The sequence below is a fragment of the Ursus arctos genome, unplaced genomic scaffold, assembly GCF_023065955.2.
Source record: "Ursus arctos isolate Adak ecotype North America unplaced genomic scaffold, UrsArc2.0 scaffold_16, whole genome shotgun sequence".
In the NCBI taxonomy this organism is placed as follows: Eukaryota; Metazoa; Chordata; class Mammalia; order Carnivora; family Ursidae; genus Ursus; species Ursus arctos.
In genome coordinates this window covers 39,686,732-39,710,924 of record NW_026622830.1, presented here as the reverse complement: position 1 = coordinate 39,710,924, position 24,193 = coordinate 39,686,732, and the positions used below count along the sequence as shown (strand labels likewise).

The 24,193-nt window shown below is 39.5% G+C and overlaps 1 protein-coding gene across 3 annotated transcripts in view; it reads right to left on the bottom strand.

Moving 5' to 3' along the window:
- The window catches only part of MACROD2 (mono-ADP ribosylhydrolase 2), a 1,872,659-nt gene that overhangs the window by 46,342 nt on the left and 1,802,124 nt on the right, over nt 1–24,193 (bottom strand). For all 3 annotated transcript variants that reach the window (XM_057312671.1, XM_057312670.1, XM_057312672.1), the window contains 2 exons: nt 15,763–15,837; nt 15,403–15,495 (listed from right to left, as the gene is read on the bottom strand). In XM_057312671.1, the coding sequence (XP_057168654.1) occupies nt 15,403–15,495; nt 15,763–15,837 (168 nt within the window). The remainder of the gene's footprint in view (nt 1–15,402; nt 15,496–15,762; nt 15,838–24,193) is intronic.

Sequence of the window (24,193 nt, the reverse complement as noted above, 5' to 3'; positions counted from 1 at the left end):
TTAACCTACCTACAGAAAATGTCCACCCGGCTTGTATCTTTTTGTAAGTCAATTTGTATCTCCAACATTACTTTGTATTTGGAACATAACAAGGTTCATTCTTAAGTATTTGGGGATTGCTTTGCAAGCCTAGGCCTTGGCCGTAATACTGCTGGGAACACACTTCGCATGCTTTAAAAGGAACTTTAAACCCCCTCCACCGTGCTTCTAATGTCCTCTAAAGTGTGGCATATACAGGCACCTACCCACATCTGTGCATCACTATTCAGAAAGAAACTGATTAGCTCACTTGAGACCAAAAAAAAAAAAAAAAAAGTCATTGTAATCAAGTGTTGGCATTGATTCCCTTTATCTGAAAAAGCTGGCAGTGGATTTACAAAGAATGATTCCCCTTTTACCCAAATCTTGGTAATGAGAAACTAACATGAGAATGCACTTAATCATCCTACTACCCAACACCTGGGGCTTGGAGCCTCCCACTTGAGTGCTCGGAGAAAATATACATCACACAATTCAAGGGAGAGCCCATGCCCGTCCTAACATCCTACGAAAAATCTGTGCTCCACATACTTGTTACTTCACTCCATTTCAATAAAAATAGAGTTTAATTTGGTCTCAAAAACTTGCTTTCTCCTAAGTGTGGGGATAAGGGCTCAGGCTGCGGGACCAGCTCCGTAGTACATACCTGTGGCTATTGAGAAAGAAAGGGGATTCCCCCCCACTCAGAGGCAGGGCGCAAATCTGTATTGCGGTTAATTAATTTAGCCTTCATATCAAATGCTTGGAACTACAAAGAAGGCTTACCAGCTCGTTTCCAACAACCAGAGGATTAAAAAAAAAAAAAAATGAATGAAAAGGCTAAGCGTTTTAGCAAACAAACTGTTTGCCATTTGGGAGTAACTCAGGGCTACCCAAAAAAACGCTCCTTGATTGAAATCAATTAAAGAGAACCAAACACTGACCTTGCTGAAGAGAGCTTAAATATCCCACCTACCCAATAATGGTCCAAAACAAAGCTCCAAAGCCCTGGAGGCCTCATGAATATTCTGAGACTTTAAAATGCCAAAAGAGGGGACACGGAGGAAGAGAGAGATCTAGGCTTCTAAATAATAGCAGCTCTCCTGTGGTTTGGCGTGGCCTTCCAGGATCCTCTTTTCAAGCTCTTTATTGAAATTGCTCGTTTTTTTTTTTACTGATCTCCCGTGAGGGCTCAAAAGCCTTAAGCTAATTACATTTGGCTGAAATATGCTTGATGAGATGGGAAAAATATAAAGCTTTTGAAAGGGTGAAAAATCTCTAACCATCTGCTGGTGGTGTTACTAAAAGAACAATAGGGGAGAAGGAAGAGGGCAGCTAGCCAGAGTGGAAAGGGACAGGATTTCTTTAATTACTGGGTCAATGAGACTATTATAGGGCTTGGAATAGCGGGAAAGGCAGGCCCAGCAAGCTTAGAAGGACTAAGCAACACCCACGCTTAGCGAATAAGCAAAGCCAAACACCCAAACCAGGACACATTTTGAAGGGAGCCAAAGGAATCAGGTCAGCTTGCTTTGGAGAAGCCTTTGCAAGGAGAAATCATAGGTAGGTTATGGTAAAGAGAGGAAGCTAGGCTCCTAAATTGGAATTAGGTCTCAGAGCAACCGCTGTACATCTTTCCGGGTTATCTGCGGTCCGCAAAGGCAGGTTCAGATGCAGCCCTGGCGAGGCGCGTTCTTTCTGCCGGCATCAGCCAGCCAGTTGCTTCTGTTATACTTGGCAATCCAGATAACAGCCTGCGTTTGGCTTTCGAATCAATACCCCAGGTGTTGATTCAATATGGCAAACAGCTTATGTGCATCGCTTTAAAAGCCCTGTTCAGTTTCTCCTTGTCTTTTCTTTCTTTTTTTTTTTTTTTAAATAATGAATCCCCTCAAATTCAGCTGAGAAAATGTTAGCTTTTAGAAGACAAATGGACTTAAACAGGGGACGGCTCAGTCGGAGTTTATTTTTACTTTGTGTAGGGTAAATCTTATAAGGTGGGCAGCAGGTAAGCCCCAAATCCTGTTTTTGTTCCTTTTTTCAAACTTTGCAGAGGGAATGCCACTTTCTTTCACGTGACTCTGTCTTGCCTCTGTGTCGAAAGATGGGTAGGACCACTAAGACGATGGGGAAAACGTTTGTTTCCTGTGTTCTTTTCTTCTCATCAACACCAGGAAACACATTTTTCAGGTACACAACTCCAGGGAATCCGCAGGGTTCTCCCGGAGTAGCCCAGGTCTGTTTTCCAAAGGACAGACGCAGTCTTCTTCTGCATCTTCCTAACCTAGGCACCCAGCTCTGTGTTCCCTCCCCCACATCGCCTCCTAGACCAGCCCCTGTGGGAGGGACACACCACCACTGCCCACAGGAAGGCACACGTGGGAAGAGAGGCTTACAGGGAGGAGTGGCAGCTGATCTCAGACATGCTGGGGTTCAGTTTGGGAAGAGGTTCCCATTCTTACTGCAAGCACCCTAGTGCCCCGTGTCCCTGGTTGTCCAGGACGATGCTAAAAGATCGTCTCCTCCCCTGGTGCCTGATGGGGGTCAGCTGGCGCGGATAATAAACAAGGGCTTTGCCAGTGGTTCTCTAAGTGTATCGCCTGGGCCGGCAGCATCAGCATCACCTGGGCACTTAAACATGCTCTCACCTGCCCACTGGCCCCAAACCTACTGAATCAAGAACTCAAGATACAGAGCCCAACATGCCATCTTTTAACTAAGGCATCCAGGCGATTGGGATCTACTGAGAAGGGGTGTGCTCTCTACTATCTGTCCACCTAGGTATCTATGTATCTATGATTTTTGCCATGTTTAGCCACTCTACCCTCCAATGAAATGAAGGCAGAGGAAAGGTCTAAGGGATTTTCAAAAGCAGTGGTCTAAATATGGATGCCAAGTACTAGACTAGTGTTGCCATTCAAAGGATGGCCCACAGACCGGCAGCATCACCAGCTCCTAGGAGACTGGTAGTGCAGAACCCCAAGCCCACAAAGTTCTCCCTTATCAGAATCTCTGGTGACAGGGTCCAGAAATCACACCCTAATGCCTAAACTCACCTAAATTTGAGAGCCCCTGCGCTCGAATAATATACTAACCATGTTTGTGGTCCGTTTGGTCTTTTAACTATTAGAAGACCGTTAGGGTCAAGAAGTTCTCTCCTCCCAGTTCGTGCTAATTCGTCAGTCAGAGACGACCAGCATGGGAAGGTCTGTTGGGCATGCATTTCACATCTCCTCCGTTTCCAAAAAGTAGTGGTTGGATATTTACTTTGCTCTTTTCCCCAGACCAGAAAACAGAAACCAGCTCTTTCTCGTTCTTCCGCCCTTCTTCTGGCCTTTTCTTCTCTTTCTTTCCCTTCTCCCACTCTTCATTTCCCTAATGCCTTGGAATCCTTTTCTTCTAATCTCCTAGAGATGCATAACTTTTCTATTTCCACTTACTGTGGCCATGGTAATTAGATTTACCTGAATTAAATCTCAGTTGTGCAACCAACAGAGACTGACATTAAAAAGGGATGGGTCACGATAATAAAAATGCGGCCTAATTTAGCAGAGATTATAGAAGCAGGGAGAACTTCATGGTAATTCCCAACTGGAACATGGAAAGATATTGGAGCCTCTCTTTTCTCTGGGGACCTATTAGGACAAGCCTGAATTTTCAACATGGTTCGAAGAGCCCATGTTGAGAGGTAATGTATTCCTTTCCTATTGCTATTGTAACAAATTACGATAGGCTTAGTTTCTTAACATAACACAGATTTATTTTCTTGCAGTTCCAGAGGCCAGAAGTCTGAAATGGGTCTTATGGGGCTAAAACTAAGGTGTCAGCAGAGTTACCTTTCTTCTGGAGGCTCTGGGGAAGAATCCACTCCTTTACATATTTTAGATTTTAGAGGCTCCTTACGCTCCTTGACCCATGGTCTCCTTCATGCATCTTCAAAAATACCAACAGAGCTCTCAGGCATGTGCTCTCTCCCCTCTCTCTGTGTCTGTCTCTCTCCCTCTGGCTCTCTCTGTCTGTCTGTCTCTCAAACATGTCCACACACATTGTATCTATATTTATCTTCTCTATTACTTATCTTATTTAATTAGATATAATTACTAGATTTTATGTAAGTTTTATTTTCTGATGGCATAGGATTGTCTATAATATTTTGCCAATGGGAAAAACAAGAGTAATGTAACACACTGTGAAATGACTATTGACTTTGAAAAGTATTCCCTTACATTGAAACTATGAGCCCGAATCTTAACATATTATGAGCCATACTTCTCTTGATACCAAGTATTATTATCTTATGAACTATGCTCCAAAGTATATGAAAATGAAGGACAGGTGAAGTAAATATCTTGTGTATATTTGAAGAACAAATTGAATGTGATAAATGGAAAAAGAACATTCTCCTTTGAAATATGTTTTTAAAAATACATATCTAACGTTTCCCCTTTCATTCTGATTTCTCTGTAGCTTTTTTTCTAGTGGTTTCAATTAAAATCCGAGACTAATAAACTATGACATCTCTGAAACATGAACAGACATGCTTCCATGTCAAAAATGTAAGCTCTAACAATGAGATGGTATTTACTGGTTAGAAACATGACTGATTCATCACGGCATTTCCTTTGAAGATTCACAATGAAATAAAGCGATCACATACAATCAACCCAAACCCCTCACTATTGTTCAAACGCTTACCTCCCTTTCCCTTTTCTTTTTTTTTAAATCATTGCAGCAGATGTCATAAAATAAATGTAGTGAAACATTCAAGCAGCAAGCTCCCTAATTGTTTCCATCCTGATTATAAAAACACATTGAAAGGTAAATTCTCACAGTGAAATAAATGAAAAAAATAATTAACATCCAAAGTACTCCTTATACCACCTGCTCTTTACATGGTGTGCTAAAATGAAGGCACCTGATGTATAACGAGGAATAAAAAGAAATTGAGTTTCCTTCCAAAACAGAAAAGTAGCACTGAAATTTGAAATCCAAATCAGAATGGATATACCTTTTGTACAATCAACAGGGTCTGGAATCTCCTTCATCTGAGTCAAGTGAAGTGGTCAAGTCTAAATCCAAGTACAGTGAATATTTTATCTAACGTACATCACATATTATTTTGTGGCTAGCTGTTATTTTTCTAAAAAATATTTTATGCAAAGAGATGTTGAGCGTCTGTGGTCTTTGAAAGCAGCTACTCCAACCATTATCTGAGTTTAAGCTTATATGCCAAAATCTGGGTTGACAATATTCTGGTCTTTACAACAAAATGTGTAAGTGAACATATTTACACATTCATATTATTACGATCCCTAACTATGCATTCCACTCACCTTACGGATTAGACCTGCATTTTTGTTACTTCTGTCACCTAATGGTCTTTCTGTAAAAATGGTTATTCTCCTTTTATTTTTTTATTTGTATTTTTTAATTTTTGAACATTTATTATTTTTTTTAAAGACTGTATTTATTTAAATGGGGGGGGGAGGAGCAGAGGGAGAGAGACAAGCAGACACTGTGCTGAGTGCAGAGCCCTACAAAGGGCTGCATCCCAAGGCCCCGAGATCATGACCTGAGCGATAATCAAGAGTCAGAGCCTTAAGCGACTGATCCACCGAGGCACCTGGAATCTCCTTTTAAATAGTGGGGAAAAAAAGTGTTTATAGGAAACTTAAATTTTTATTCTAAGGGAGAAAGAGCCAAGGCTTCGGAGTATTCCTTCTCACCATCCAAAGTGGGAAATGCTTGCCCAAGCCACACTGTTTTGGTTTGCCTCTAAGGGATGCTGACATCAACATCAGAGGGAGCCATTTTCTCCCAATCCCCCAGTTTGGGGAGGGGTGTGGACAGAGCAAACGCTGTGCCTACAGCTGGGCAAGGCATTGTGGGAATACACCTGTGTTGGCAAGGCTAATGAAACACACGTGCATATACTTCCGTGTGTATTGACGAACCCTGCATAACTTAGGAGTTCCTGCGTGATCATGAGTGGTTTCACATTCAAGATAATTTGGGCTATACTCACATAGATGCTATAGACTGGAGGTCTGCACATTTTTTTCCTGTAAAGGGCCAGATAGTACATGTTTCAGGCTTTGCACGTTTTAATACAATTTTATTTGTGGACGCTGAAATTTGAATGTAATAGAATTTCCATGTCTCACAAATTCTTCTTTTTTTCCCAGCCATATAAAAAGAGGCAGCAGGCCAGATTCGGCTGATGGGTGGTAGCTGGCTAGAGGCACCAGATCACTCCGCAAAGATGGTTTCATTTCATCTTTTCAGCAACTCCAAGAGGCATGAGGACAACTACATCTCTCACTAAAGAGGAAACTAAGGCCCCAGGGAGGCTTAAGCTTACTTGTGGTTCAAGCAAGTCAGTGTTGTATTTTATATATAAGTAAGATATATAATACATAGTAATGATATATATAATCAGCATATATGAACACAAAAAATAAGCAAAATATAGCATAAGAAAAATTTGTGTATACTGAATATAACCAAAATACATAATATTTAATTTGCTTGCTTTTATATAAACAACTATTATTTCTTTTGTTTTTTTCCAGTATTCCGTATGAATCCTATACCAAAAGCCAGCAGAGTGCAATAATTGTAATACATATATGGTCCTTATTGACTATATATGTATCAATATTAGGTGCTTAATAAGTGTTTGTTGGATGAATGGAACAATGTATCACTCTCATTTATATGATATGCAGTAGGAAACGGCGTACCAGCGTGCCGGCAAGGATCCTACCGCTACGCAGATTTATGCAGTAGGAAAAACTAACTTTACTTAATTATATCACCAGTAATTAAGTTTTCCTTACCTAGGCTCGGTGTTGTTTGCACGGGGAAATAAATGCATTTCGTAACACTAAGGCGCCTTGTTTCCCTATCTTAACATCTACGAAATAGAGAACTGTAAAATTTTGGTTGGCTGGGACGTTGCAATGACATCGATCCTAGACAGGCACTAACATCAAAAACAAAAACACCCAAACTTGCAGAATGCGTTTCAGTGGCTTAGATGAAAATCCTTGGCAATAGCAGTGAAATAGGAAAGGAGTGGAGGAGGTAGTAAATCAGAAGTGTTTAGCAACTGTCTCGAATTAGAAGCAAAATGTAGGGTAGCTGTACATCAATACTAATAGCACAGTGGGGCGCCTGGGTGGCACAGCGGTTAAGCGTCTGCCTTCGGCTCAGGGCGTGATCCCGGCGTCGTGGGATCGAGCCCCACATCAGGCTCCTCCACTATGAGCCTGCTTCTTCCTCTCCCATTCCCCCTATTTGTGTTCCCTCTCTCACTGGCTGTCTCTGTCTCTGTCGAGTAAATAAATAAAAAAAAAATACTAATAGCACAGTGGGGCGCCTGGGTGGCACAGCGGTTAAGCGTCTGCCTTCGGCTCAGGGCATGATCCCGGCGTCGTGGGATCGAGCCCCACATCAGGCTCCTCCATTATGAGCCTGCTTCTTCCTCTCCCATTCCCCCTATTTGTGTTCCCTCTCTCGCTGGCTGTCTCTGTCTCTGTCGAGTAAATAAATAAAAAAAAATACTAATAGCACAGTGCCTTTTAATTTCTTTACGGATTCTCTTCAAGTCTGAACCATCCAAGTGTTTAATGGCACGGAGGAAGGACAGTACATGTGAAACAACATAGCTCTTGATAACTCGGATCGAAAGTGGTTCAGAAGCAGACCCTGAATACGATGACGTTTTAGCAATATCTTAACTAATCTATTTAATACATGTCTGTTTATGTATTCTCCAGTTCTTTATGATAAAATCCTATGTCTAGTGATTGTAACAGTTATAAAATAATCATACGTGATTTCAATAGTTATAAAATGTCTACATGATAAGAAAATGGGTCTTACTTTAATTGGCAAGATTTTTTAAAAATCCCTTTATGATACGTAAAATAATGGTGCATCGTACAGGTGCAGCGCCTTAGAAGTATATGGACATCCACAGTACATGTCCATCTATACTATATGTAGAATAGCAGCCCTTGGCACGAAATGATAGCAAGTAAGTGACAATCTCAGAGATGTAATTAGAGGTTGCTGCCCTACCCCAACACTGCCTTGGTATTTTATCTCTGTCTGTGAAACCTATCAGATAACCAACACTGATGAATTCAGTGAAATGGGAAAAAAGGGTAAAAATGACAGTTTTACCTTCCGTGTACTGCCAAGAAAAATTGTCTAAGACTTGACAATGGGCAAACGAGATCCGTGGGTGTCCCTTCTGTGGAAGGCTGGGTGCTGTCCAACACTCTCTGAACGATCTGATTCTACAGGGTGTTACTCCTTTGATGAATTTTCTATCAACTAAACTATTTTATACATCTGTAGAGATAGAGGTTAACTTGTAGAAAACTTGTAGTAATGAAAAAGAGACTTGTTGGGGCACCTGGGTGGCGCAGTCGTTAAGCGTCTGCCTTTGGCCCAGGGCGTGATCCCGGCGTTCTGGGCTCGAGCCCCACATCAGGCTCCTCCGCTAGGAGCCTGCTTCTTCCTCTCCCACTCCCCCTGCCTGTGTTCCCTCTCTTGCTGGCTGTCTCTGTCTGTCAAATAAACAAATAAAACCTTAAAAAAAAAAAAAAAGAAAGAGACTTGTTGGCAGCCATGTAAATGCATTCGGTTTGGTGGAGAAAAGGAATATATTTTATTGCCCTCTATGAAATTAACTAGTCTTTCAAATTTCAGTACCTGTGAGTGTCATGCGTGTATGTGTCTATGCGAGGCTATATTCGGTATTCCTGATTGTATGTGCATTATGGAGATATATACATCTAAAATTCTCTTTTGAATCAGTTTTGTATCTTACTAGTTCCCTCATTAATCAATGATTTAAAGAAAATCTTTTACATGTATTCATTTTATATCTGTATGAGAGTCACGATTTTATCATTCTGAAAATTACAATTTACCATTATTTACTATCTTGGAGAAGAAGGCAAATATAACACGCATGTCACCCAATGTTAACAATGTACTATCTTTAGAGGAGATTAGTTGTCTGGAATATTTGAGGATATAGGCATAATAATATATGCTTAGATGCAGGTAAAAATCTTCTCATTAGATGAGATGAGAATTCAGGTATACCCTGCACAGAGAGCTACAGGACTCTGATGGAGCAGAGAGGAATAAAAAGTTCCACACCTGGAGACAGACTCCTACTTAAGGGAGAGGTCTGTTTCATCTTTGCAAATTACTCTGATAAGCCACGTTGCCATATGCCTCCGGGCAAGACCAGACAACCTAGGCGGGGTACGAAGTAAAATTGCAAATGAAACCGGGGAGTTAGGGAGGGGAGAAAATAAAAAAGCCAAAGTGGTTCCAGGAACAAAGCTGGATGCTGGACATTTATTAGAAGAGATGGTCTCTGAAAATTTCCCACATGGGGATGGCCTAATAACGACAAGTTTTGATCCTAATGTTCACTGCAGCCTACACATATCCTTAAGTTTCTAGGACTCCCCCCTCGCCCCCAACTCTTATATGTAACATGGAGGTTCAGGGTAAGTTTATCAAAATCTTAAAAGATAAGCTGATCCCAGCAAGCAAGAGGATTTGGCCAAAAGGCCAAATTTTGGCCAATATTATTATAATATTACTATTATTCAAGAGGTATGATACATGCTTTCTTACTGAATCGACACTGAATCTAATTTACACACATGCATACAGGAATACAGTACGGAAACCAAAATTATTATTGCAGCCATGAATACACTATTCGTTCTTCTTTGTTTTTTGACTTTAAAATTATATATATATTTTTAAAGATTTTATTTATTTATGTGACAGAGAGACAGCCAGCAAGAGAGGGAACACAGCAGGGGGAGTGGGAGAGGAAGAAGCAGGTTCTTAGCAGAGGAGCCCGATGTGGGACTCGATCCTGGAATGCCGGGATCACACCCTGAGCCAAAGGCAGACGCTTAACGACTGCGCTACCCAGGCACCCCTGACTTTAAAATTATAGGTCGGGTACATTTTATTTGAAGGAGAACCATGAAGAAGATTAGCATTCCAAAAATGAATTTTTAAAAAGTCATGTCAATGTAAATGCAAATATTGTGATCTTACTTGTTACACAGTGTATTGGAATGAACTGGGTCTATGCATACATATCGCCTACATACAGATATGCAGAAAACCTAAGTAATTTAGCTTAAAAGGTTATAATTTTTATGTTCAATATATTTAACCAAAACAAGGAATTTCATTAAACAGTTAAAAATATTCATAAAACCTTAACAAGGATCAGCATTATGAATTTATTTTATATTCTGTTTTTTAAAAAAGATTTTATTTATTTATTTGACAGAGAGAGAGAGAGAGAGAGCACCCGCACAAGAGTGCAGAGGGAGAGGGAGAACCAGACTCCCTGCTGAGCAGGGAGCCCAACATGGGGCTCGATCCCAAGCCAAAGGCAGACGCTTCAAGGGCTGAGCCACCCAGGCGCTCCTTATCTCATATTCTAAAACAAAATTTGGGTTGACAAATTCCAGCTACGTCACACGATTTGGACAGAAGACCAATAACAGAAGAAACGATCTGAACATGAAACTGCCCCCCGCCCCGCCAATCAACTATAGTTCTGTTAATGTGAAAAACACAGCATTATGAAAGTTGACTTCATTTGAAAAGAGGAGGTAAAAAGACTTTCTGAAAATAGCAAGTTCCAGGAAGTTAATCACTCTCGGTGCAATATTTTATGTGCATCAGAAATATGCCTGAACTACGACTCTCTGGAGTGAAGACCCCAGGCTGGAGGAGGAAAGCCTGCCTGCCACGGACGCTGCGTGTTTGCTGCATTGCTGGTGTGGAGGCTGCTTTCCAAGTCAAAAGGAAAGGGCTCTGTCAGCGATGTAAGAATCCCATCAATAATGGAAAACACCAAGGGCTGTGTAGTGGTGCTGTGTAGACAAAATGAATCCCTATCGGATTTGATGGGTAGGAACAGAAGAGAAAGTGGTTCACTAACTATGTGTTCACCGAAAGATGAAACAGTGGCCAGAGGAACGGTGAGAAAGGATGCTTCCCACGTGGATAAGAAAGGTGGTGATGGAAAGCCAGGCTGGTTCTGAGTAGAATTGGGGGGTAAACCTACTCAGAGCTGAAAACCATTGTTTCCCCATTGAAAGACTCTTCAGGGAATAATCAGCGATCCCATTACTGGTTGAGTCCTGAAATAAAATATGGTGGATTTGTCTGATCTTTTTTGTCTGGTCTAGGGCACCTCTGCATTTTTATCCATAGAATGCAGCAAGTGAAACTGAGTAAAACCTGTAATTTCAGCTTTCTCAGCATATTGATGACCACTGGTTCCCGTGTCGCCTCTCCTTGTTTTATCAAGAATGCGGTCCGTTGGCCTTCTTAGAAAATTCGTGAAATTGCGTTATTGAGTTCATGCCTCTCATTGTACAACCCTAGAAACTGGGATTCCTAGAAGGTAACGAATTGCCAGAAACCACGTAGCCAGAGCCAGAAGCCATGGATCCGCATACACTTTGTTCCACAGCCCTGCTCGTCAGAGGCCAGAACACTAGCCTCACAACATGATAATTTATACCTGTTATGGCCTTTTATTTATTTATTTATTTATTTATTTATAAATTTTTTTTTAAAGATTTTATTTATTTATTCGACAGAGATGGAGACAGCCAGCGAGAGAGGGAACACAAGCAGGGGGAGTGGGAGAGGAAGAAGCAGGCTCCTAGCGGAGGAGCCTGATGTGGGGCTCGATCCCAGAACGCCGGGATCACGCCCTGAGCCGAAGGCAGACGCTTAACCGCTGTGCCACCCAGGCGCCCCTGTTATGGCCTTTTGGTTCACGTTCTACTTGTATGCCTGTCTACATCCATCTTTTCCCAAGAAAGTCTTAGACCATAATATAGACCTTAAGTTGCCAGTAATATGTTGGTCAACCCGAGGTAAATAAACAATTACTATTTCATATTATACTTATCCCTTGATACAAGAAAAATAATTGGGATGTATGCCTTCTATGTAACACTTGAAGAAGTCCAATATATTCCTAGTAAGTCGTACATGAAAATCATGTGATATAACAATGACACGATTTTAATATAGTACAGATTTTATGTCAACTCTTTCTAAATTCAACTAGAAAAAAAATCTTCAGAAAAATGCTTTAATCCTGGCTTTTTCTTTTATGCTAAAACATGAGATCCTGTTTCGAGGAGATCTCCTGTAACATTACTTTCCTATTAGGTTATCAGCCTAAATGGCACTCTTTTACTGGATTTCGTATGTGCGGCTGATCCTGCTGGGAAAGCATAAAACTGGACTCATTTACGAAGAGGCAATGTGGCTCTATGAGAAAAGCTGCCATATGTGAAACCTCACTTTATGCCTGTTGAAATTTTTGTATTTCGGATCTCCCAGGGATACGTCCATTGTGCTATTGTATAATTTTATCAGCATGAACTTCTGCTGAATATTTTCTCTTCTTTTCAAAACCCATATTTTGGTAGAGCTAACTTCAAAACTTAATGTTGCAACATCTGTGCCCATACACCTGGGAGCCATAGAAGATGTATCCTGAAGATTATCTACATTTTCTAATCTCATAGAATGCTACAAAACGAGAGAAAAAGGTTATACGTTTTTTTCCTCGTCTGAAATTTTTTGAAAGCAGCCACTTTCTGTCTCCTTGGATTCGCAAAATAAAAGAGAACCAATATTTCTAAAGCTATCAAGAATATCCCTACAAATGTAATAGAATACTCATTTTTTTTGCTTGCAGGTAAGAGTAATTTTTAAGACGTTTGTGCAATTTTCCATTAAGAGACACTGAATATACACAAAACCTGGAGCTATATTCTCAAAATGTTTTCAAACAAGGTTCTAATTACTCCAATTGTCTAAAGAAAGCAAAAAAAAAAAAATGTCCTTATTTGATTTATTTAGTACTTTTATTTCACGGATCTGTCAATAGAGCAATGGCATCTTCTTTTAAAAACAGAAATTATGGTTGGGTCAGCACTTCCCCAATAGAAGACTGACATCTTGACAAAGAAAGAGGAGTTTCCGAATAGAGAGAAATGCTTCCCACTTCACCTTTCATTAATTGTTCTGTCCTTATAGAAAAGAACCCGCCTGCAGGAGACGGTGCTGAAACGGAAATGTGCAGAACAATTTTTTTTTTTGAAGGAAAAAGGTGGAAAATGTGAAGTTTTGATGGAATCGAAATAGGAAGGACCGCAAATGGACTTGAGCAATTCCACATGTGGATTCTCTCCACCTGGTTGTCAATTTATCAAAGCATGAGGAATATGAAACACGGAGTGCTTTCTATGTGCCAGGTACTGTAATTTCTGTACATGTGTCAACTCATTAAAGTTTCTCTACAACTGTACGTGACAGGTCAGTTTGTCATCACCATCTTACAGAGGAGGAAACTGAGGCATTGAAAGTTGAACTTGCCCACGGCCACCCAGCATGTCAATGTGGGGCACAGCTATTGCACAGTGTCCTAAATCTCCATCACCCCACTTTCCTTCCGTGACTTCCCTTACGTGTCATAGGCTAGCTATGAAGCGAAGAAGAAGATGATAAGGGGATGCATTTTAAGTTATTTCAAATTTAAACAGGAATATGCAGGGCAGGGCCAAGTTAAGTACCTGCCAGAAAGAAGGGGAGGGAACACTCTGTTAACTCAAGGCCACAGGCATTATGACTCTCCTGCAGTGAGAAGTTACATTTCAAAAAAGAAATCCAACTTCAAAGTTGCTACAAGCAAGTAGCCGACTTTGACTTCACTTCTTTCTCATTCGCCATTATGCCATCTGCTATAGAGGACTGGCATTCCTGCAAGGGAGAGGGAAGTGGGTATTTAATTCCTCAGTAATTAGAGGAGGGCTAGATGCTGGAGAACCACTGGAAGAAGGGACACGTGTCAGTGAGTGCGGAATGCCACTTTTCCCTCGTAGATCAAGTCAAAAAGAAGAAAATGTACCTGGTGTTTGATGTTCCTCATTTGCATGCCTTGAGGCACAATATACAGAGTAAATAATTTCTGCTATAGAGAAATTAAACAGGCAGGCAAGGCATTGTGTGTTTTACATGTTAGAAGTACAACTGAAGAGAGCAATGCCATGTATGTGTCTGAAGTCAGGGTCCTATCAATTCTCCGTTACATCACCAGATATAAAATACCCCAGATATGCCATTTACTTGACTTGCCGGGAACATGGCGTCATGAGCCTGAACTAGGATTTGCAGGGAAACAGAGAAAAGGCTATTAGAAGCATAGAGATGGAAGACTATTGTGTTCTAAATGCAATGGAAATTAAAAAAAAAAAAAAGATGTTGAAATCACTAGCATGGCTTAGTAGTTAAACTGTGTCAATGCCCCCGGCCAAGAAGAGTTCATAATTTGGAAGCTGTAGTTACTATTGACCTGATTTTACTATTGAGATCATGTCTGCCTTTTAATTTGGAAACAAAACTGATCACTGTGTTCTATAAACAAGGCCTGTCAAGTTATTACTTTGCAACTGCTTTGCAAACACCTATTTATTTACGAGCAGCATGATTTATGATCTAGTATGCCGGGCAAATGATTTCATTTTTTATTTCATATTTGAGCTTCTTTTAAGAGATTGCTTTATATTTTAAAATGCAACTCATCAAGTTCTTCAATAAATACTAAATTGCTTTGATAATAGTTTTTTAATATAGATATTTTCAAAGGATGCCTGTCTTTACTCCAATATATTGGCTTGATGCCCCAAACACTGCTTTAAAATTTACAAAGTGTTCATTCCTCCTATGTCTTCAGAAATCATTATAATGCTCACTTGTTTTTTTAACAGTATTCGATATTACTGCCTCCTAATATTAGTGGACAAAGCGTGCAATTTAGAAGGTTCATATAATCTGTATATTTTACATAAATTGCTTCCTTAATCACTACCATATGAAGGACAACAGAAGGAAATCAATACAGAGAGGCTTATCTTTGTGTTTTAAAGCCAGCTCAGACTTTCTAAGACTCTTATCCATCTAGGTCCACCTAGTCCATAATTTCGATTCCTTATAGGCTTTCTCAATACTATAATTTTTGTATTTCATGATTTTTAAATTAAATTAAATTGAAACAAATAATAAAAAACATCTTCAAACGACTTGAAAGGACAAAAAGACTGTTACAAGTATCTTCTTTTGCTGCTTCTAGACTTTATTCTACTCTCGCTAGTAGGTTCAGGATGAAAGAAATGCTCATTTTCCCTCTTTGCAGATGGCTACTGCAGGAGGGTAACTGATGGTTGCATTCTAGGCGGGAATCCAAGGCAACTCTGTATTCTTGATGGGTTAATTTAAGAGCAGTCCTACCTCTTTCGCCTTCTTTGTCTTCTTGGTCATCTGCTAGCGGGATCACTTCTGGTTGTTCCACAGTCGTGGCACCTTCTTGGTTTGGTAAAAGCTCTGAACAGAATGAGACAGAAGGATACTCAGGGATGTTTTCATTGGCATCATGGAGAAAACACACTGACGAAAGCAGGGAAAGTTAAAGTTCTTTTCTTCTTCCCCTCCAAGTTTTAAGAAGCATACAGAACAGAACATTATTGCCATTCTCTGGCAATCATTGCCTAAAACACACACGCACACCACTCACAAACACCAGGATAGACAGAAGTCATGGTTCACGGTTTCATCTCATTCTCAGATAACAAGGCATTCTGGTTTCAATACCTTCTGTTTCCATATATGAGCCCTGGGAGTCTGCCTCAATTTTCATTTCATTCTTCATTGAATCATGCTCTTGTCCTGTTAAGAACAGTGATTGAAAAATAAAAGAAATGAGACACGCATGACCGTAGGTTTATCCCTGTTTTGAAAAAGCAAAACATTCAGAACCCATGTTTCGACCATGCATGGAGAGGCAGAGAATGGTTTCGAACCACAGTGGGCAATTTTGCAAATCATCAAATTTATGTCAATTACTTTATGAGAAATAGCCAGGTAAGTAGGCAAAAACCTCTTTTTTGATCCGACTGGTGTAATTGGTGTTTAGCTCATCAATGCACTGAACATTGATGGACACAACCTGGAAGTTTTGAAAAAAATTTTTTTTAAAGATTTTATTTATTTATTCGACAGAGAGAGAGAGAGAGCCAGCGAGAGAGGGAACACAAGCAGGGGGAGTGGGAGAGGAAGAAACAGGCTCATAGCGGAGGAGCCTGATGTGGGGCTCGATCCCAGAACTCCGGGATCACGCCCTGAGCCGAAGGCAGATGCTTAACCGCTGTGCCACCCAGGTGCCCCTGGAAGTTTTGAAATTTTAAGTAATTCCTGGGCTGTATGGGTTATTTATGCTTAATTTCCCTTAAAGATGTATAAATTCCCTGTACTGAGGATTCCTAGAAAATTAAAACACTAGTATTCTCATTCTCCCTTTAAAAGAGCATGAAGAATTAAGTAATGTGAGCACGCAGGGACTGGGTCACCTAACAGCTCAACCATTCTGTTAAGACAACTACTAAATACAGCAAAGGTCAGGAGAGAATTCAACTCTTGATTACTCCAAGGCTGATTACCTAGTAATGGTCTCTCTTTCACACCCCCTGGCTTCTCCCCCTCCCCTCCCCTGTAGAGTTTCGAATATTTAAGTGCTCATTAAGAGAGGAAATTGAAATCTGTCCATTCGCTTCATTTTAATGAAAGGTTTTATGCTGAGAGTATATATTTTTTTAAGCTGAGAATATTTAACTGTTGAATTCAAAAAAAAAAAATCCAGAGCTAGAATTGGTTACAGGCATGAAGGAGATACAGAGGGGCTTGGGTCCTGCTGGGCACATTCCTGTGGTAGACTGCATTATTGTTTCAACTGGTCCCTACTTCTTCCTGAAGAGGATTCAATTCCATGTGTGTGACCGTGTAACCTGCAGGGGCCCCTGTGGGACCAGTGTTTGTTTCCACCTCACTGACACCAGGCCTATTAGCGTGACTTGGTTTACAAAATGGCAGAGCAACACACATGATGTGTACTACATTTAAGCAGAAGCTTCAAGATCTGTTGCATGTTTCCACCATCTTTCTTGCTCCTAAGAGAGTGTGCTCCTTCAGTCTACATCCTGGAATGAAACCATGTAGAGAAGAACCAAGCAGAGATACAACACACCTTGGTTGTTGTAAGCCGATGGGACTTTTAGGATTGTTACTCCAGCAAAGCTAACTGGTACAACCCTTCATCTTTATAGAGTTTCCTCTTTAATGCAACTTCTTAAGCTGCCCACTCTGTGGCTTCCCCTTAGTTCATTCTCTGCTAGCATGACCCCCAAAAGAGGTTTTTTTGACATCATTCCTCTTGAGCTCAATTTTAATCAAAAGGATATGATAAAATAATTACAACAGAGGCATATTTATCAGTCTGATCATTGAAGCTTAATTTCTGAAGCTGTCTTTGATGACTTTCTGTCATCACTCCTAAAATTCAATGAAATACCATGTCTTGATGATTCTGCAAAATGTTTCTCTTTTCCCACTTTACGCTTCCCCTTCCCCTTTCCTCATTTAAAGATATATTGTCTCTTTCGGATCTGTCTCTCTCGGATTTTCTTCTCCCGTAGTCTATCCTGTGAATTGCTGGCAGAAATACCTTTTAAAAAGTGGATTCGATCAAGATGTTTCCCCCGCTGATAAACCCCATTCACCTCCATTCTACTCCATTGCTACTTAAACTATGGTCTCAGGCAAGCAACCCTGGAATTTTAAAAATACTGGAGTTCAGGCTGCATCTCAGACCTAGAGTCAGACTATGCATTTTTTTTTTTTTTGCCTTGGATGCCTTTTATTTATTTATTTTTATTTATTGATTTATTATGTTACGTTAGTCACCATACAGTACATCCTTAGTTTTTGATGTAGTGTTCCATGATTCATTGTTTGCATATAACACCCAGTGCTCCGTGCAATATGTGCCCTCCTTAATACCCATCACCGGCCTATCCCATTCCCTTCCCCCCTCCCCTCTGAAGCGCTCAGTTTGTTTCCCAGAGTCCTTAGTCTCTTATGGTTCATTCCCCCTTCTCTTTACCCCCCTTCATTCTTCCCTTCCTTCCCCTACTGATCTCCCTGCTATTTCTTATGTTCCATAAATGAGTGAAACCATATGATAATTGTCTTTCTCTGCTTGACTTATTTCACATAGCATAATCTCCTCCAGTCCCGTCCATGTTGCTGCAAATGTTGGGTAATCGTTCTTTCTGATGGCTGAGTAATATTCCATCGTATATATGGACCGCATCTTCTTTATCCATTTGTCTGTTGAAGGGCATCTTGGCTCCTTCCACAATTTGGCTATTGTGGACAATGCTGCTATGAACATTGGGGTGCATATGGCCCTTCTCTTCACTACATCCGTATCTTTGGGGTAAATACCCAGTAGTGCAATTGTTGAGTCATAGGGTAGCTTTATTTTTAACTTTTTGAGGGACCTCCACACTGTTTTCCAAAGTGGCTGTACCAACTTGCATTCCCACCAACCGTGTAAGAGGGTTCCCCTTTCTCCACATCCTCTCCAAAGCCTTTTAACAAGATTTCTAGGTGATCTGTATGTGCATTAAAGCTTGAGAAGCATTGGCCTACAGGATAGATGTGCATCTGCAAATTATTTATCCTATAAAAAATGCCAGACTTGGCCCAGACACTTCACATACATTATCTTTAATTACCACATTAGCCCTGAAAGTAAGTACTGTGATCCCCATTCTGCTTTCAAAATTTTCAACTGGGTTTATCTCACTACAAATCCTTTCTTCCTTTTTGTTTTGCTTGGAAATGTCTTTATTTTGCTTTTAATTTTTAAATTGAGGTATATCTTGCTTATACTAAAACACACAAGTCGTAAGTATATAGCTTGCAAATTTTCACATACACATACATGTTATGTCCCTGTGTGATCGCCACCCAGAACAGGAACATTTTTAGCACCAGTGGCTCCCTCTGTTGGTACCAGTGGATACCCCATAATAGGTAAAAGGTAATAATTTTGTCTGTTTTTGAAATTTGTAAAAACAGAACATGTGCTATATGCTCTCCTGTGGTTTGCTTTTTCACATGTTCTCTGTGAGATTAATCACAGTTGTGTAGATGTCCAGTGTTTATTCTTTTTCATGGGTGTATACTATTCCACTATCCAAATCTATTATGTCCTATGGCTGTTGAATTGTTTTCAGTTTGGGGCTATTATAAAGAACACTGCTAAAACCATTCTTGTGCATGTCTTTTGGTGGATATATGTATTCATATCACTTGGGTATAAACTCAGGAGTGATATTGCTAAGTAATAGGCAAGAGACAACGTTTGGCTTCACTAAATCCTGAAAAGCAGCATTCAGAAGAGTGTGTTCCACTTTATACTCCCACCAGAAATGTATGAGAAGTCCATGTGTGCCCTTTATCCTTTAGACAATGTCATGATACTACTAGTCACAAAATTCTTTAATATGGAGAAGAAAGCTGTGCAAAATCTTTTCCCCCAAAACCTATTTTTTCACCTTTGGGTACCATATAAAGTGATGATACCACCACCCTATGGGCCACTTATTCAACAGTGTATTGTGTGCTACTAAATGGCAGATATGTCAGCTGCTGGGAGTAGATCTCAAGTAAAATAGATACAATACTTGTCCTCAAATTGCACAGTTGCAAGGAAAAGGCACTAAACGTGCATAAAGTTCTTTCTAGTAAGATGTGAAACAGTTCCAAATTTACGAAAAAACTCACTTTTAGCAGATTTTTAGATCACAGGAAACTGAGAGGGATAACAAGTATACTGGATAACAAAATCAACACTGAAGAACTCTTAAATAGACTAAATGAAACAAGAAGAAAGTTGACAAGGATAAATGTTAAATTCTAAAATCAAGTTTATAAATTCAACTTCAAGGAATGAGATAGGAGGAAATAAATCCTATTTCTGACAAAACTAGAGCTAAAGGTTTTGCATTCCACATTTACCCTAGATAAATCCTGGATGGATACCGGAATGGCTGGATGGAGAGAAGGATTATAGCACATGGAGAGTGAAGGGGAGGGATGCCTGGGTGGCTCAGCCGGTTAAGCATCTGCCTTCAGCCCAGGCCATGATCCCAGCGTCCTGGGATTGAGTTCTGCATCAGGTTCCTTGCTTAGCAGGGAGCCTGCTTCTCCCTCTGCTTGCTGCTTCCCCTGCTTGTGCTTTCTCTCTCTCTCTGAAAAATAAGTAATTAAAATCTAAAAAAAAAAAAAAAAAAAAAGTGAAGGGGATTTTTCCATTTATTTCCTGGCAATAATCTTGCTTTGATAACTAGCTACTCAAGCAAACAGGAGGCTTAAAAATGAAATATAATAAAAGAGGGGAACTATAGTAAGGGAAAAATATTTTCGTAGAAGATATATTCAGAAAAACAAAAAACACAGACAGTGTTTTTGTGTTTGCAATGAACTCTAAGAACTGATGAATAAGGAAATGAAAAGATGGATTAAATGAAGAGGAAATTGTCTGAGACAATCAGAAAAATCTATAAGTCTAAAAACACAATGACAACATAAACATAGCGACGGATGTCATGAAAGAGAATAAACACTAGTCATAAATTAATGTTTTAGAAATCAAACTTTTGAATTAAAATTCACTAAGAAGGCAAAAGTTAGGGAGCAAAATAAAACACGAAAAGATGATAGATGCAGAGAACAGAAAATAGCAATAGAATTTCTAATTTAAGGAGCTGTATTTTTTTGTGATAGCAAGCATTAAAACATATTATGAGGTTTTCAAAGATTGTAGAACATAGACTATGATTTCATTTTTGTAACTATGTACTCATCACATGTGCCCTTATACATATTTAATTTGGGGGGACAAAAACTGGAAGGCTTTATCTCATATGTTAACACTGATTATCTTTGAATGGTAGGTGGGATTGTAATGTACAGGATTTTTATTTTGCAACCCTGCATTTTATAATTTACAACAAATGCATATTGTATAATTTAATAATTATAATAAAACAATTTAGAAAACAGAGAAAAAGGCTTTCAGTGATATCGTAGAAGAAAAATTTGTAACTAAAAGGTGTTTGTGTCCAGCTAAATCCAGTTATTTTTGCTCAAGGTCTATTCTACTTGAACACACACACACACACACACACACACACACACACACAAACACTTGAGAAATTCAGCTGTTGAGTAGCTCTTTTTTCTTGAATATTCCTCTTTTTTGTCTTTTGGCCAGATCATCTACCTTTCCATTCTATTTCCCAACCTACTCGCCATTTTCTAAACACATTATTTTTTTGCCTTTGTGTCCATTTAACATGTGTTCTCACTGGTTGAAATATTCCTAATTTTCCTCCTTTCCCCCTTATCTTTCAGAACTAAGTCATCAATTTACCTCTTTATAACTTCCTCTGAATCACTAGGCAGCATCAATCATTTTCACCTTTTTGCTTATTGAGTTCCTTTGCTCAGTTATCTATTTATTATTTGTCTTATTACAACTATATTATAGTTGTATCTGTTTGTCTGTCTTACTAGGCTATGAACATTGTGAACACAAAAACTGTGCTTTATTCATATTTCCCCTTCCAGCACCTACTAATAAGGAGTGATCAATAAATGTCTATTTGATTGGCTGCCCATTATAGTACTCATCAATGTCTGCAAGTAGTAATTAGGGACTGTAACTTACTTTCTATTGCATCCTTTAGCAACAAGGTAAGTGCCTTAGGCTGCTAAGCACTCTGTAGACTGTATTTATTGCAAAGTACCCTGAAAGAAGAACTTGAAGCTTTAGGCAAATCACAACCTCTGTGGGCTTCAGGTTCCTTATCTATTTATTTTTAAGGCTGTAGAACTAGATAATATCTTAGATTCCCTCTGTCTTTGGCATTATATGAGGATCTGTCTCCTGGTGGAGTTTCTAGTCACCACCAATGTTTGTTTATTGGGTGGATGACATTGAGAGAGGACATTCACTGTTTGAGTGAGCCTCATTCTCTATCACTGTTGAGATGGGGAACCAACCACCCACCAACTCCTGGGTGACTGCTGGGACCCTAGACTTGTCATCTGCAGTCTGGCTTTGTCTGCACAATGAAGGCAAAGAGTAGAACATTCAGAAAATAGAAGCAGCCATTCTGTATTCCTGTGTGTCCCCAGTCTCAGTGCCCCATTTGATAAATCTTCAGAGGAATTCAATCAGGGCTAGGAAGACCACGATTCAACAGGGCCTGGGGCCCCTGCTGGTAAGGGGGGACTTCCTGAGGTGGTAGTCTAAGGCTCATGATGAATACTGGGGATTTTCTCTTTGACTCCTAAGGCCTGGCACTTCACTTTGGGGATGGGAGGGCATTGCAAAATTCTTGTGGAGTATCTCTCCCCCCTTGCCTTTTCACTTGCCCCCACTCTTGATCTGTTTCAACCTGTGTGCTTTATACATTTTGACAATCTTTTCTTGAAATAGAAATACATATATTTTCTTCTTTCTATTTTTTCTGAAATAAAGTCAGTAAAAATTGGGGAAAGAAATGAGGTGCACAGCTTTGAAATCCAAGAATAATCATATTTGCGCACTCCTGAGCCAAGGCAGGACTGGGCATCTTACACAAAGAGGAGGTACGTGTGTGAGCTCCTTGCCCACCACCCAGGCCTGCTGTGTGTTAATGATGACCCCAGGGGTCTCCAGCCCTTCTGCCTTTCTCTGCAGTGCACTCAGACATTCCACATTCCATCTTGCTTTCTTGACCCCATGGGGGCAAGCTTTATGTTTGCCTCTCCACATTCAGTCTAGTTGAATTCCACCCACTGTCCTCTGCCCTAATCCCTCCTGGCAGAGGACACAAAGGAACATAAAGGGTCCCACAGTTTATATATATATTTTTATACAGTGAACTCAATCATCCATGCTAATGGGAGGGGACTATTAGAACAGATAATCCAAAAATCCATTCACTTTTCTTTAGAAATAGATCATTTGATTATTTCTTGGAGCCCTGGTAATTAAGTTTGGCTCAAGCTAATGCTTTAAATAATTTGCATAAAAATTGGTCTGGGGCCATCAGTCTGGAGCTAAACATTTCTAGAGGATAAACCTAAATGCACTCTGTAAATGGAACGGTTTTGAACAATAGTAACAAAAGTATAGTTTTATTGTTTGCACATTATTATATGCTCAACTCCATAAGAACAAAGACTTTGTTTCTTTGATGCTTATCTTAAAGACAATGGAAATTGTGTCCTTTTGTTAAACTTAAACCTTGATTGCTGCTAATATTCAAAATTTTATGTTTGCCATATCTCAAAATAACCCCAGTTTAAAAGCAAAAACTAAACCTACATTAGTGTGAATTTGATTATCTTCTGGACACCCTTCATTTTTTTTCCTGGGGCCGAAAAACTTACTACCTAATGTAAATTATTTCTAAAATTATTTTTTCTTGCAGTAACAAAAGAATTTTAGTTTCCTTCTAGAAACACTGAAAAATACATGTAAGTATTGAGAATTATGAATAACTTTATAACTATAATTTATGGCTATAATAATTTTATAACTGCTACTGTTAATATTGTAAACTGCTATCTTTCTCGTGTGTACATATCTATGTAGATACACATTTGTAAATGCATACATATATATGTATCTGTATATATATGTGTGTGTGAGTCTTTGTGTATGTGGCTCAATACACATACACACACACACACAGAAATATATAAATATATCCTGGGATCAAAATGAATTTACACTTTGATTCTTGCTTTTTTAGTTCATATTTTTATAAGGATCTTACACTGTCATTAAAATTTCTTCAGAAGTTTTATTTTTAAAAGACAAAATTTTGGATGTCTCTTTTTTTCTTTTTCCCATTAAACTTAGTATTGCAATGAAGATTTTTGTAAATACATGTCTCCCTACTCTTGGTGGGTGTTACTTTAAGACAAATTCCTAAAGCACAATTCTTGGATAAAAGCACGAACACTTAATTTGTTATTAGATTTTGTTGAAATTGCTAATGAGGAGATTATGTCTTTTGGTCTCCTACCGATGCTATGTGAGCATGACTGGATACCCTACTCCCACCCGTGCTATGTATTATCAGTCCTACTTAAACTTATCTGATATGCAAAAGGAGAAGAC